This window comes from Pogoniulus pusillus, chromosome 19 (genome assembly GCF_015220805.1).
Source record: "Pogoniulus pusillus isolate bPogPus1 chromosome 19, bPogPus1.pri, whole genome shotgun sequence".
NCBI classification, from domain to species: domain Eukaryota; kingdom Metazoa; phylum Chordata; class Aves; order Piciformes; family Lybiidae; genus Pogoniulus; species Pogoniulus pusillus.
Genome location: NC_087282.1, coordinates 640,300 through 652,603, shown reverse-complemented (window position 1 = coordinate 652,603; position 12,304 = coordinate 640,300). Strand labels below are relative to the sequence as shown.

General features: G+C 45.0%; 1 protein-coding gene across 10 annotated transcripts in view; it reads left to right on the top strand.

Annotated features, from left to right (window-relative positions):
• The window catches only part of PCDH11X (protocadherin 11 X-linked), a 450,326-nt gene that overhangs the window by 253,918 nt on the left and 184,104 nt on the right, over nucleotides 1-12,304 (top strand). Inside the window, exon 6 of one of the 10 annotated variants that reach the window (XM_064158944.1) lies at nucleotides 10,662-10,733. The exons of the other annotated variants lie outside the window; for them this stretch is intronic. Within the exon in view, the coding sequence (XP_064015014.1) occupies nucleotides 10,662-10,697 (36 nt within the window). The 3' untranslated portion in view covers nucleotides 10,698-10,733. Of the gene's footprint in view, nucleotides 1-10,661; nucleotides 10,734-12,304 lie in introns of those variants that run through there. 10 annotated transcript variants of the gene reach the window in all.

The window sequence follows — 12,304 nt, the reverse complement described above, 5'->3', positions numbered from 1 at the left end:
GGCTGTATACTGCCAGAAACAGAGAGTAATAGCAGCAGGCATCAGCAGGCACGAATACAACAGTAGAGTACACTGCCTTTACCTGCATATTCCTCTTTATCAATACAGCCCAAGACTAGAGGGCCTTTGGACACAGAATAGCCAGTCAGAAGGGCAGTTATCCAGGCTTGACTGTGTTAGGTGAAGCCATAGGCTTGCTGTACCCAAATTTGGGAAGAGCATAGGCCTTGCACAAGGCAGGCACAAGCTAAATGTGTGTACCTTGTTTACCACAGGATGTAAACAAGTGTGGGCAGACCAGAGTCCTCAGACTTAGTGGCTCTATTTTTTTTGTCTTCTTTCCCATGGTTGCTTCTCCCCAAAACAGAAGGAGGGAGAGCAGAAAAACACGTCTGGGCAAGCCAGTAGGTGGATAAGCCCATTTGAGCCAATCAGGCCTACCATGACAGCCATGTGAATTGAACAGGGCAGGCTCCAGCCCTTAGCGGCAGCTGCGCAGCCCAGCAGCATTCTCTTTTGCTGTTCATGTTCCGTGCAATGCTTCCTGGACTATTTTTTAACAATGGTATTTCTTTCCAAGTATTAATTTTGCCTGCTGCAGCAACATCAACTGCTGGCCTGTGGCTCCTTGAAAGGTAGTAGAGCATAGCAGTATTAATGAAATGCTTACAACAATAGCAATGATTAGAGTGATAATGAGCAAACCTCTTCTGTGTTCATTAGTTGCAGAAGAGTATGTTTTTATTAGGGAACTGGTTTCCGTAGGAGAGATTGAAGTCTGAAGGGTCATTTGTATTAAACAGGACAGAATTACATCTAAAGCAGGTATGTGAATCACCATTCAAGGTTTTTGACTTCCAATCAAAACTGTATTGTTACTGGTAACTGATTGTGACTGACTTTTCCAGCTGTAGCACCCTCAGCAAGGTGGCAGCGTGGTTTTGTGATCGTTGCTGAGTGAGAATATGGCTACATGGCAAATCAGGAAATAAAACCAGTATTGATGCTCTCAGAGTAAATGAAATAGGAACACATTAATGATGAAAAGAAAATCAAAGGCACTGCTTGTGTGAGCTGAATTCTATGGGATTGAAAGCATGAATAGTTTAAAAAATTGATGTGTAAAAATCCATACCCTGAATAGGAGGACAAAGTCAGGCTCAGTGGGTGAAAAATGTCAGTTTTGCCCCCTTGTAAAAAGACTTTCCTGTGTTTGTGGCCACCATTTTCATTCCTATTTCATTTTTCTTCTAACAAGAGGCTTCATACCCAACATGTTCTTATTTATAATGTAAAAGTGAATGGAGAGTTCTCACCTTTCCAGAAAATATTTCACCCCAACCTCTCACAAATTTAATTCCTTTAATCTCAAGATTGTCACTAGAGGAAGACTCTGCTAAGAGCCACACAGCCCATTTGTTGTGTAGCTGCCTTTTGCCATCGAGGCAGTACAGCAGCTACAGAGTGTAAGGGCTTGCTTATTGTTTGAAATGCTTTGCTGCTGCTGCATGGGAGTGGACTGCTCCCCACCTGAGTGAAGACCTGACGCCAGAAGGCAGAGAATGATAATCAGGCGACCCTGCTGAGGAGTCTGCATGAACTGAGTCTTCTTAGGCATGATGGAATCCTCTGGAAAGAGTTGAAGTGGCAGATCAGCCAGTTTCCCTAATTTCTAGCTAAGATACACAGGTCTGCTTATGAATAAGAGCATCTGAGTTAAATGTATCACTCCTGGTAAGAAAAAGATTAGGAGACAATGACATCTGCTGGCTTTGGAAAGAGAAGACATCAAACCAGGGGATCCTCACCAGGCAAGGACTTTCCTTTTTAGCAGTCCTTTGTTTTGACTGCTCCTCGAAGCTGTGAACCTGTAAAGCAGTGTGAGAAAAGTACATGGTCAGAGTCCTGCTGTCGGGAACACCAGATGCCGCCTCGGGAAAGAGAATGGCTGCTGGCTTCTGCTGGATCCACACTCAGCCCATGCAGGAGTGTGATCCAGAGAGAAGAAAGTGGTCTGAGCTCAGAGGTTAGAGCTGCTTCTCTGCAGTAGCTCTCAGAAAACATCCTGGCAGGTGCTTCCATTGCACTTTCTTCTTGATCTGGCCAAGAGCAATCACAGTTAACTGGGAAACCAGCAGATAAGGAGACACTGACAGAACTTTGGCTTGTTTCTTCCTGAGGATGGCAGGATGGATACTTCTTCAGGTGTTTCTGCTGCAACTCTTCAGGAGCCGTGTGCCCTGTGAAATTGTAGCACCTTCATCTGGCAGTGTGGAAAATCTGGTTTAAAAAAACCCTTGTGATTTGTCCTCATCCTTTTTCCCAAGGTTAAAGGCCTTTATCCAACATTTGCAGCCCCATTTGTTTGGGGACCGTAAGGCTGCACCGAAAAGCGTGACGTTTGCGTTGAATAGTTTAGGAAGATTTTTCTGCATTTGCTTTATAGCTGTGATTAAGATTCATATACTAAATCCTCTGCAATCTCTTAAATCTGAGTGGCGTGTAATCACATCCCTCTAGAAGCAGAGCTCCTAGGAAAATATTAAATAGGAGGTATTTTGAATTAAAAATTGACGTTGTTAGCATTTGGAAGCCTTCATAGCGCATCGAGCATATGGAGGAGACGGAGGCCATGTTTGTGTCAAAGATCTCTTTGGAGGCCCAAAAGCCAGATGAAAATACCAAAAATGAAGTCCATCTTCTGGCTGGTCTGTAGCTGCAATGGGTCTTAAAGCACCTCTTGAGCAGGGAGTTTGAGAGAGAAATGTGGAAACGGTTGGCTGCAGTAAAATAGTGCCCAAATGTCTTGTGTGGCTTTTGCTTTGATCACTCATGCCGAGTACAAAGGGAACAGCTGATGACAGTACAGGCAAGAGACTCCAGGTGCTTATTATTTAGTCCGTGTTGTCCATTTGATGTTCATCTTTATTATAGCCTGTTTCTTGCCTTCTACCACTTACCCTCTAGCTCCAGGGTTTGACTTACTAGCTGATAACCCTAAAAGTCAGCCTGCTGGGTCTTTGTTTGCTTTTTTGGTTACTTTTTTTCTCCTAGCCATACTGAAATGTTTTTCTCAACCTGCTTTTCTTGTACTAAACTCTGTACTGAAAGGGAAATGCATCTGTGTTCAATAGGATACAATAGCACAGGCCCAAGTCCAATGGCTATATTATGATTATGGTTTCCCTCAGCCGCCAATTGCACCGAGTCATCATGGTGCTTTTTGTATGGGAAATAAAATTTAGTTGCTTCTGAGTGAGGGACTGCAAAAGTCTTTCTGCAGCTCTCTGTCAGACATCTTTCATCTTCCTCTGCAGTAGGTTTTGCTGCTGGTTTTGTCCATTCTGGGGTTTCTGTTGTTGTTTGGGATTTTTTCTGCTTTACATCAATCCCAGTCAACTCATTGTACCTAGAATCATAGAGTCATGGAATCAGTCAGGGTCGGGAGGGACCACAAGGATCAGCTAGTTCCAACCTCCCTGCCACAGGCAGGGACATCCTACTCTAGATCAGGCTGGCCAGAGCCCCGTCCAGCCTGGCTTTAAACACCTGCAGGGACAGGGCCTCAACCACCTCCCTGGGCAACCCATTCCAGGCTCTCACCACTCTCATGCTGAACAACTTCCTCCTCATGTCCAGCCTGAACCTACCCATCTCCAGTTTTGCTCCATTCCCTCTGGTTCTATCACTCCCTGATATCCTGAAAAGTTCCTCTCCAGCTTTTTTGTAGGCCCCCTTCAGATACTGAAAGGCTACAGTAAGGTCACCTCAAAGCCTCCTCTTCTCCAGACTGCACAGCCCCAGCTCTCTCAGTCTGTCCTCATAGTAGAGCTGCTCCAGCCCTCTGAGCATCCCAGTGGCCCTTCTCTGGACATGCTCCAGCATGTCCACATCCTTCTTGTAATGGGGGCACCAGAACTGGATGAAGTACTCCAGGTGGGCTCTCAGCAGAGTGGATGAAGTACAAGAGGAGAATCACCTCTCGACCTGCTGGCCACACTTCTCCTGATGCAGCCCAGGATCTGGCTGTCCCTCTGGGCTGCAAGTGCACACTGCTGGCTCATGTTCAGCTTCTCATCCAGCAGCACCCCCAAGTCCCTGTCCTCAGGGCTGCTCTCCAGACAATCACTGCCCAGCCTGTATTTGTGGTTGGGATTGCCCCGATCCATATGCAGGACACTGCACTTGGTCTTGTTGAACCTCTTGAGACTGTCTTGCCCACCTCTGCAGCCTGTCCAGGTCCCTCTGGATGGATCCCTTCCCTCCTGTGTGTCTGCTGCACCACACAGCTTGGTGTCATCAGCAGACTTGCTGAGGGTACACTCAATGCCTTTGTCCATGTCACCCACAAAGATGTTGAACAAGACTGGTCCCAGGACTGATCCGTGAGAGACCCCGCTTATCACTGGCCTCCACTTGGACATGGAGCCATTGACAGCCACCCTGTGTTTGTAGAGAGATGTGTTGAAGTATCACGAAAGAAAATTGAGAAGCTGGAAGTTTTCTGGGCCCAGAGTTTCAAAGCTGCTCTGTACGGGAGGGAGAGCTCTTTGCCTGGCAGGAACGCGTTCTATACTGTTGCCACGGCAGCTTAGACTATTGGTACATGGCTTCAGTGCCTTGCTTGTATTTGTAAGTACACTTAAATCATTTAACTCCCTTATAGTCCAACGTCTGGTGGCAATGCGTGATTCTCTGGGAAGGCATTTCCCTGCAGATGGATCTAATGCCTGCAGGCAGTGCCACTGTTATTAGCGCCTGTTAGCGGTTGATACGCAAAGCGGAAGTGGTGCGGGTGCAGTGCCAGGCAGCCCTAAGTACGCTCGCTGCGCACAAGGGCTCTGCGGGGAGCTGCTTGGTAACGTCTGTGCCACACAGCCTGGCCAGGTACCTGTGTTGCAGATTGTTGCAGCTTTTGTCAAAAACCAGACTGGCTGAGGGAAGTGGTCCACTGACGTGCATTAGTTCTAGAGTCACGTGAGCCCCAGCTAAATACTTGGATGGCAGCGGGACCGTGCTCACTTGAACCTGGGAAAAAGTGCAGGGCGACACAAGGTGGGGGGTTGGTGTCTGTTTCCTGATGGGTTTATGTTGGATGTGTAAAGGATAGCACGACTTTGTATCTGCAGAATGCATCTGGTATTTTACTTTGCATTTGTACAAATGCTTTAGAGCTGTTCCTCAGTCTTCTATTGGGTTTGGTGTTGTTTTGGGTTTTTTTGGGGAGAGGGCGTTGTGTTTTGTTTGGTTCATGGTGACAAAGTCTGTGCCAAAGTTTGCGTATGAAATGCTCCTTCTCTAATGTGAGGGCAGAGCAGCTTCTAACCTGGTTGAAGTGCAGGTTCATGGCAAAGCACACTTCCACGCTTTGTTTGTGTGAACAAAGCTGCTCACACTAAACCAGCCCATGTGTGGGCTCTCAGGAGGAACTAACTGGAAAATGCTAGGATGGGCACTTTGTTTCTCCTCCGGAGCCTCAGTGAGGGCTTCCTCAGCAGCAGCACCGCACAGCAGTGTATGGAGAGCTCGAGTCATTTAGCAGAGGCACTCCTCAGCCTCTTCCTGCCTCTGTCTCCAGGGTTGAGCTGCTGGATTTCCTTTTTCCAACCTGTTCATTAATTGCCATCAACTCTGCCTGCTTTCTCCCAGTCTTTTATGTTCCTTTACTCCTTCATTTTCTTTTCCCTAATTTCTAAGGGCTTTTGTGTGTCTTTTGCTCTTTTTGTTCAGTTTCAATTAGGGGATTCTTGTGGTGGGCCCGAAGGGTTGTCTCAGGTTTGCAGTGCTCAATGCATGTGATGTGCTCTGCCACCACAGCAGCAGCTTCCTGTACTCCCCCAGCCCTTACACCTGCAGTGACTGGCCCAGATTTCTGTAGCTGTGGAGAAGAGCTGAAAACATCTGGGCCAGGCTTTCTGATCCATTTATGACAAAATAGGTTTCCTCGTAAGGACTTGGATGGAGCAGGGAGAAGCACTGGTCATGTCTGAAGCTAAAACGAAAAGGTCTGAGTGAAATGTCAAGATGCTTTTATTTTTCAGATGTGTTTTTTGTAGCTTTGGCACTAGTGGTGAAATGAATGGATTAATGTGAGTGTTCCTACGTGCTAATGGGCATGGCTGAAAAACCCTGACAGTTCTTTGCTTTAAACTTTTGCCTTTAAATATTGCTATATAAATAGACCTCTACCTTGAGATTTGTTTGTTTTTAAGATGAATGGCAACCATCCAAATTACTGACCTTGTGTTTTCCAACTGAAGTAAGTGCTTGGATCTACTCTACTGTAATCAGTAACAGAAATAACACTCTGGTATGGAGAACAGCAGATGAAATATTTTTGCCAAATGAGGACCAATAACTATCTCTCTCTGTTGTCAGACACACTCTGCTTGATTGAAAGGACAGTGATTTTCATTGTAGGCTACCTCTGCTGCTTAATGGAATGGACCTCAAAACATATATATAAATTACACATTGTTACAGTTGCTATGGCAAATAATTACCATTATTTAATGGTAACTTACGAGTTGTAAGGTGAAAGCAGTGGTTAAAATGCAAAATGCTGCTCCTCAGCGGAATAGATTTAATACCAGCTCTAAATGATTTGTTCTTAATTGTCTGGTTTCATAAATATTTTGAATTGTAGGCCTCTGAAACATTCGCTGCTGTTCACGCAGGCAGCTTGATTTTGGGCACAGACTATACCTGTGTGCGGTCTGCGCTCCCAGCCCCTGTACTTCTGGTGTAAGGATTTCTCATTTATACTCCACCCTTCTTTCTTTCCTGTCTGCTAGAGCTAAGAAACTCTGCCATTACCTTCTCAGAAATTAGACAGCTTCAGACTTCAGGCTTCTCTAACTATGATAGCTCACCTCAGTAGCACATTATCTTTTCATATCAAAGAGATTTGGTTATTTGTCACAAAATGATGTTCTAAATTGCAGCCAAGAAGATATTACTGCTATAAGTGCTTGATGCTGGCCTGTTCAAAATAGGTGGATTTTCTGCCATGCATGAATCTTTCAGTATTGTTCATGGAAATCAGCAAACCTGCTTCTTTGCAGGCATTTTCTGACTAAAAGGGAATCATTGTAGTTTACTCAGGAGAGGAACAGATCCAACTACAGGGGTAGGTGTAAGCAGAAACCCTGCAGGCTTGATATATTCCAGAGGAAAAGATAGAAATAAACCTCATGTGTTTATTGTACTGTCAAACCTGCTGGTAATTTTGAGATTAATTTATCTCTCCATTATTGATATGTGTCACATTTCCCCTGAGCTGTGTCAAACCCTGTTTATTTCTTACCCTTTCTCTCCCTCCATCAAAATTTGAAAGATGACTAATATATAGAGGGCTGGAGCTGAATGTTATTTAGACAACTTATTGACCCAGGGCTTCATATAGGAGTCAGTGACATGGAAAATAGTTGCAGGCTTTGCACAGCTCTAACCAGTTGCAATCAAAATTCAGTGTTTATTGGTGTCTTGTGTAGTGTTCTTCCACAGCACCATTAGTTGCAGGGTCTTGTATCAGAGCTTGGTCACATGGTTTTGCCAGGGGCTGTTTGGTGCACACAACATTTTTGTACCAGGCTGCTGTTGCCAAGTGGACAAACTCATTCCAGCCAATAAAGATGATACAGTGTCACGACAGAGACTATGCAAACACAAATAGCTTGAAATCCACTCTCTGGCCCTCCTGATGTTGCTGCCATGACTTGCCCAGGTGAACTTGTGGTTTGCAGGAGCTGGACAGAAATGATGCTGTGCAGTCTTTCTCTTACAGAAGTGTTTTGCCTCACATCTCACCAGTGCACTCTGGTCATACACTGAGTACTAGAAGGGAAGAATGAAGGCTATGAGAAATGTGGCATTTTACAGAACATAGCCTCGCCAACTAAATACCTTAGATTTGGCAAGAGTTAGATATTTGCAGCATGTAAATAAAAGTAATAAATACGTAAGATATTGTTTGCTAATCCTTCTGCTTCAGGGTGTAAACTAATTAGCAGGCAATGCTGGAGAATTGTACCATTTTAATGTGTGTTCATGGGAAAACCATGGATGAGCACAATGAAGGCTGCCATGTGGCATTAATGGGCCAGCAGGGGCATTGCTGGCTCTTGGTGTTAGGAGCAGAATGGTGACAGACGTAGCCCTCATCACCTGGAGAGCTGTGGTGGGGCTGGCCATCAAAGACAAGCAACACTTGAGACATCTAATTCAACTCCAGACTAGAGTGGGTGATTAGATCTGTATCCTAAATAGACCTTTCTTGGCAGGGACCACACAGCTGCCTATCCCTCTCCTTGCTGCTGCGCAGCCTGGAGGATTCCCCAGCACTTCCAGGAGAAGCCTGGGCTCATGACCCCAGACACTTATCTTCTCCAGCCTGTTCACAGAAGCTTGTAATGGAGAGAAGCTCTGTTCTTTCAGCAGGCTGCTCTGGGAGCCCACTGGAGAGCCTCTGCAGTTATCTGTGTTCCCAGAGCTTCATTAGGAGCTCACGGGTGCAGTGGGAGCAAAGAGAAAGATATGCCAGTGTTAAGCTAATTAAAAGTCTTATCTTGCTAATTTCACTTTGGTGGTGGAGCTCACATCACCAGCGGGCTGCTATGTGTGTGTTTGTGTGGAGGTGCATGTGTGTGCAGTCAAAGGCACCCTGTATGGGTGTTAATCTTGAAGAGCAAAACAGACACTGCAGAAACAAACACATACAAAGTTCCTCGTGGCTGTAGGCTGAGTGATGCTGAGGGTAAAGGTAATAAAAATGAGCTAGGCATCAGCTTCTTTCTTTATGGTCACCTTCAGTGTAAAGAAGGACTGGTGGAGTTACAAGCAGTGTATACCAAGTATTTTATTAAAATGTGTGAAACCTTTGGGGAACCAAAATAGTTTTTTTATTATCTGCATGCAAAGAAAGAGACTCTAAATATTATTTCCCTGATGCTGCTTTTCTGATCCTGTAATGCCGAGAAAGCTCAGTAGACATCATCACTCACGAAGGTTAATATCTGCTGCTTCTGTCTTGCCTGAGAACTGGCTGGCATCAATACTCTAAACAGAGGCAGGTGTCAGGAGTTTGCACCAGCTCAGGACTCTGGATATGACAGCAGGAGCAGGATCTCGTTCCTGCCTCTGTCGAGTACTCTGAGGCACCAAGCAGTGTGGTGACGCAGTGTAGTGGCCTGTTGTATAGTTTGCCAATGACTTCATCCCTAAGAGTTGTGATGGGTATGGAAGCTACAAATATGCTGAAGTGGCATAAAACTGGAGTAGCTTCCTATGAGTCATTTTGCCAAGGGAGAGTTGTTTGGCCGCAGAGAGGTCACAGACGCGATACTCAAACAGTGAGGAAGCTGGCAAGTTGCATCTCCATTTTATGGCGTTGCTCTTCTAGCTCTTTACCTTTCTAGTCTGTCTCGGGATGTTTTTTCCCCAAAGTATAACATCAGTAAAAAATTATACTGAGTCATTTTGGAGTCTTTGTGTTGAAGGCAAGGATTGCTGATACCCTCACTCGTGTCTGAAACTTGCTGTTGTTTTAATCTATTTTCCTCGCTGCCTCGTTGTTTTGTTAAGCAGTTGGTAGGGTAAGGCTTTGCAAGGCTTTCCAAAGAAACTAGCTGGGCAGAAAGGCATCTTTGGCACAGGAGCTTTGGGAGCTGCTGCCCCAGACTTTCAACGAATCTTAATTTTGTAGGTGGGCAGTGGAAGACCATGGACCTGAGCTCAGAGCTGTCCTCTCACTTTGCTGTTCTCTGAGCTTCCTGTCAATAGGGCATTAGACCTTCAGAGCCTGACATGTTGGCTTGAATTCTGCTGCTCTTCTCTTTCTGCCACTGGTTTGGACTGAGTCTTTCCTTTGGCAGGTTGCTTGTAGTCAGTCAGTGACTTTTTATTTTGGTAAGAGTTTTCTGGCTGGCTGAAATGTTCTGGCAAGGTTGTGACCAATGCAGAAAGCAGTGGAAAGAAAGTGGAAGAAAACTCCTGTAATTGCAGTTTGCTTGGACCCAGCAACTCTCAAGCACAGGCTGCAGTTAAACCACATCACATCCACAGTCAGCTAATAAAGTCCTGATGAGAAATTACAGGCTTTGCAGTGATACTCCTGTGGAAACATAAACAAATGCATTTCCAGTAGCCAGGAGAGAATGCCAATGTGAGAAATGAGTAGCACTAAGGTAGCGCTTAAAAGCTCATTTAATTTTGGTTAACTAGATACTCTCAGCTACTCTCTACTCTCAGTTAAGTCCTTCACAAGTGTTTTATGTAGATGTGGATGATGTTTTCTCCATCTAGCATTACAGAGTGGTCGAGCATAAGTGATGGAACATGTACAATTGCAGAAGATTTGACAGCCTGTGCTCCTCACTGAAGGGAACTGGGGCAAGTGGGGTTGTTTCCTTCATGAGTTACCAATGTGGATTAGCTGTGCTTGCTACTTTGTACACTAATCCCCTACTAATTCATTATTCTTCTGCATGGCTTTTCAGTCCTGAAGTGTTTTTTGTTGCTTCAGCATCTTTGTATTTTTGTGTGTTTTTCCAAGTGTAGTGAAGACTTCAAGCTCAAAGGAGGGGAGGGATGGGAAGCATGAATAAAATGTAAAAGAGGAGATAGAAATAGCACTGCAGCAATGCTAAATATGTTCTTCTCAGAAGGACAGGAATGAGATCTCCCTCCAAACTGCATAGAGGAACCAAGATAAAATGGTTGCCTGTGAACTGCTGGTTGCCTGTGTCCCCTTGGATTTATCCCATGCACTGAAGTTCAGTGAAGGTAATGCAGCAGGCAGAAGGAAGTGTTATGCAGTGTGACAAACCCAGTTTCCACTGAAGAGTTCAGCTGCCATGATGCATATTTTGCATCTTTCTCTGATGTGATGAGAGGTGTGAGTTCTGTCCTGATGTTACATTTTGGAGCTGGCTATACAGATTTAGACTTGCCTGGAGCCAGAAGATGTCGATCAGTACAAAGTATTTTGGGTGAAGAGGCAACAAATCTTTTGCAACTGGAAAGGTGGAGTGGGTTTCCTTATACACGTAACCATGATCTGTGAAGGCAGGAAGGGCTCAAGGAGTGATAACTTTGCAACAGCGTGTAGGCTGATAAATACTCTGACTTAAGAAAACGTTGCAGTGATGTCAATCAGAAGTTCCAGAAGAGGTTTCAGGAATTCAGAATAAAATAGAAAGCAATCCAAAAGTGTCTGCAGAGGTAAAATGAAATCCAGTAACAGCATGCCTCTGCAGGAAGTTGCACCAACTAGAGAAATACTTAGAAAAGGAGATGATGTTTCAAAAGGATGAAACAGAAATGCTGCAGAGGGGGAAAAACCCAACCAACCAATAACAAACCCCAAACAAACAGCAGCAAAAAAAGGGGCAAAGAAAGCCAAATGTATCAGTTTAGGCAGTCAATTGGATGTAAAGAGAGACAAAACAGTTTGATTTTTCCACTAAATCCTGCTGTAAGTTAAAGCAAGAGTCAAAGCTTTTGGACTGACACTTACAAATCTCTTCTGATTGCAGTGTCACCAAGTCCTTTCTCAACCTTTAGGCTATTCTTTTCATTCTTCAGAGTCACTGATTAGCTTATCAAAAAGAAATAAAAGCTATCAACCTGCTCTGGCAGGGGGTTGGACTCGATGATCAACTTGGGTCCCTTCCAACCCCCTGTCAGCCTGTGAACCTCTGCCCACGCAGGAACAGTATGGTTTCAGAGCTGAACAGAGAGAGGTCCTGAAGTGCCCTGTTTGGATAGCTCGGCCCAGTGGCACTGTTGGTCTTGGTTGCCTGTCTGTGCTCTGCACTGGGCACTGAGGCATGCACACACGAGGGGCAAATGCAGAGAAACTGCAGCATGTAGATGTGAAAGCAGAACCACAAGATTGCCTTTGTAGGACTTCTTCTTTTTCTGCTTTCAAAAGGCAAGTAAATACAGTTCATCAAATGGTGGTGTAAGGACAGCATTTGGAGAGAAGAAAGTAAGGAAAACATTGTTCCTCCTGGCAGTGGAACAGAGTGGGCAGAGTGAAAGGTCATTGGAATAATAGAGCAAGGCTGCTCTACAAAGTTCCTGCGGTGTAAGGTCATGGAGACCTGGCAGTGCAAAACTGAGCCCCTGGAGGACGTTGATGTCCATAAAAGCTGAAGAGAGTGTAGTAATCAGTCACAGTGTTTTGCCTCCCAGTTCAGAACGGATGCACAGCTGTAACTCTGGTGACAGAAGGGGACGTCCTGTTGGCTCATCTAACAGAATTCTAATTCTCAGGCTTCTTATTTGGCTAGGGAATAGCACT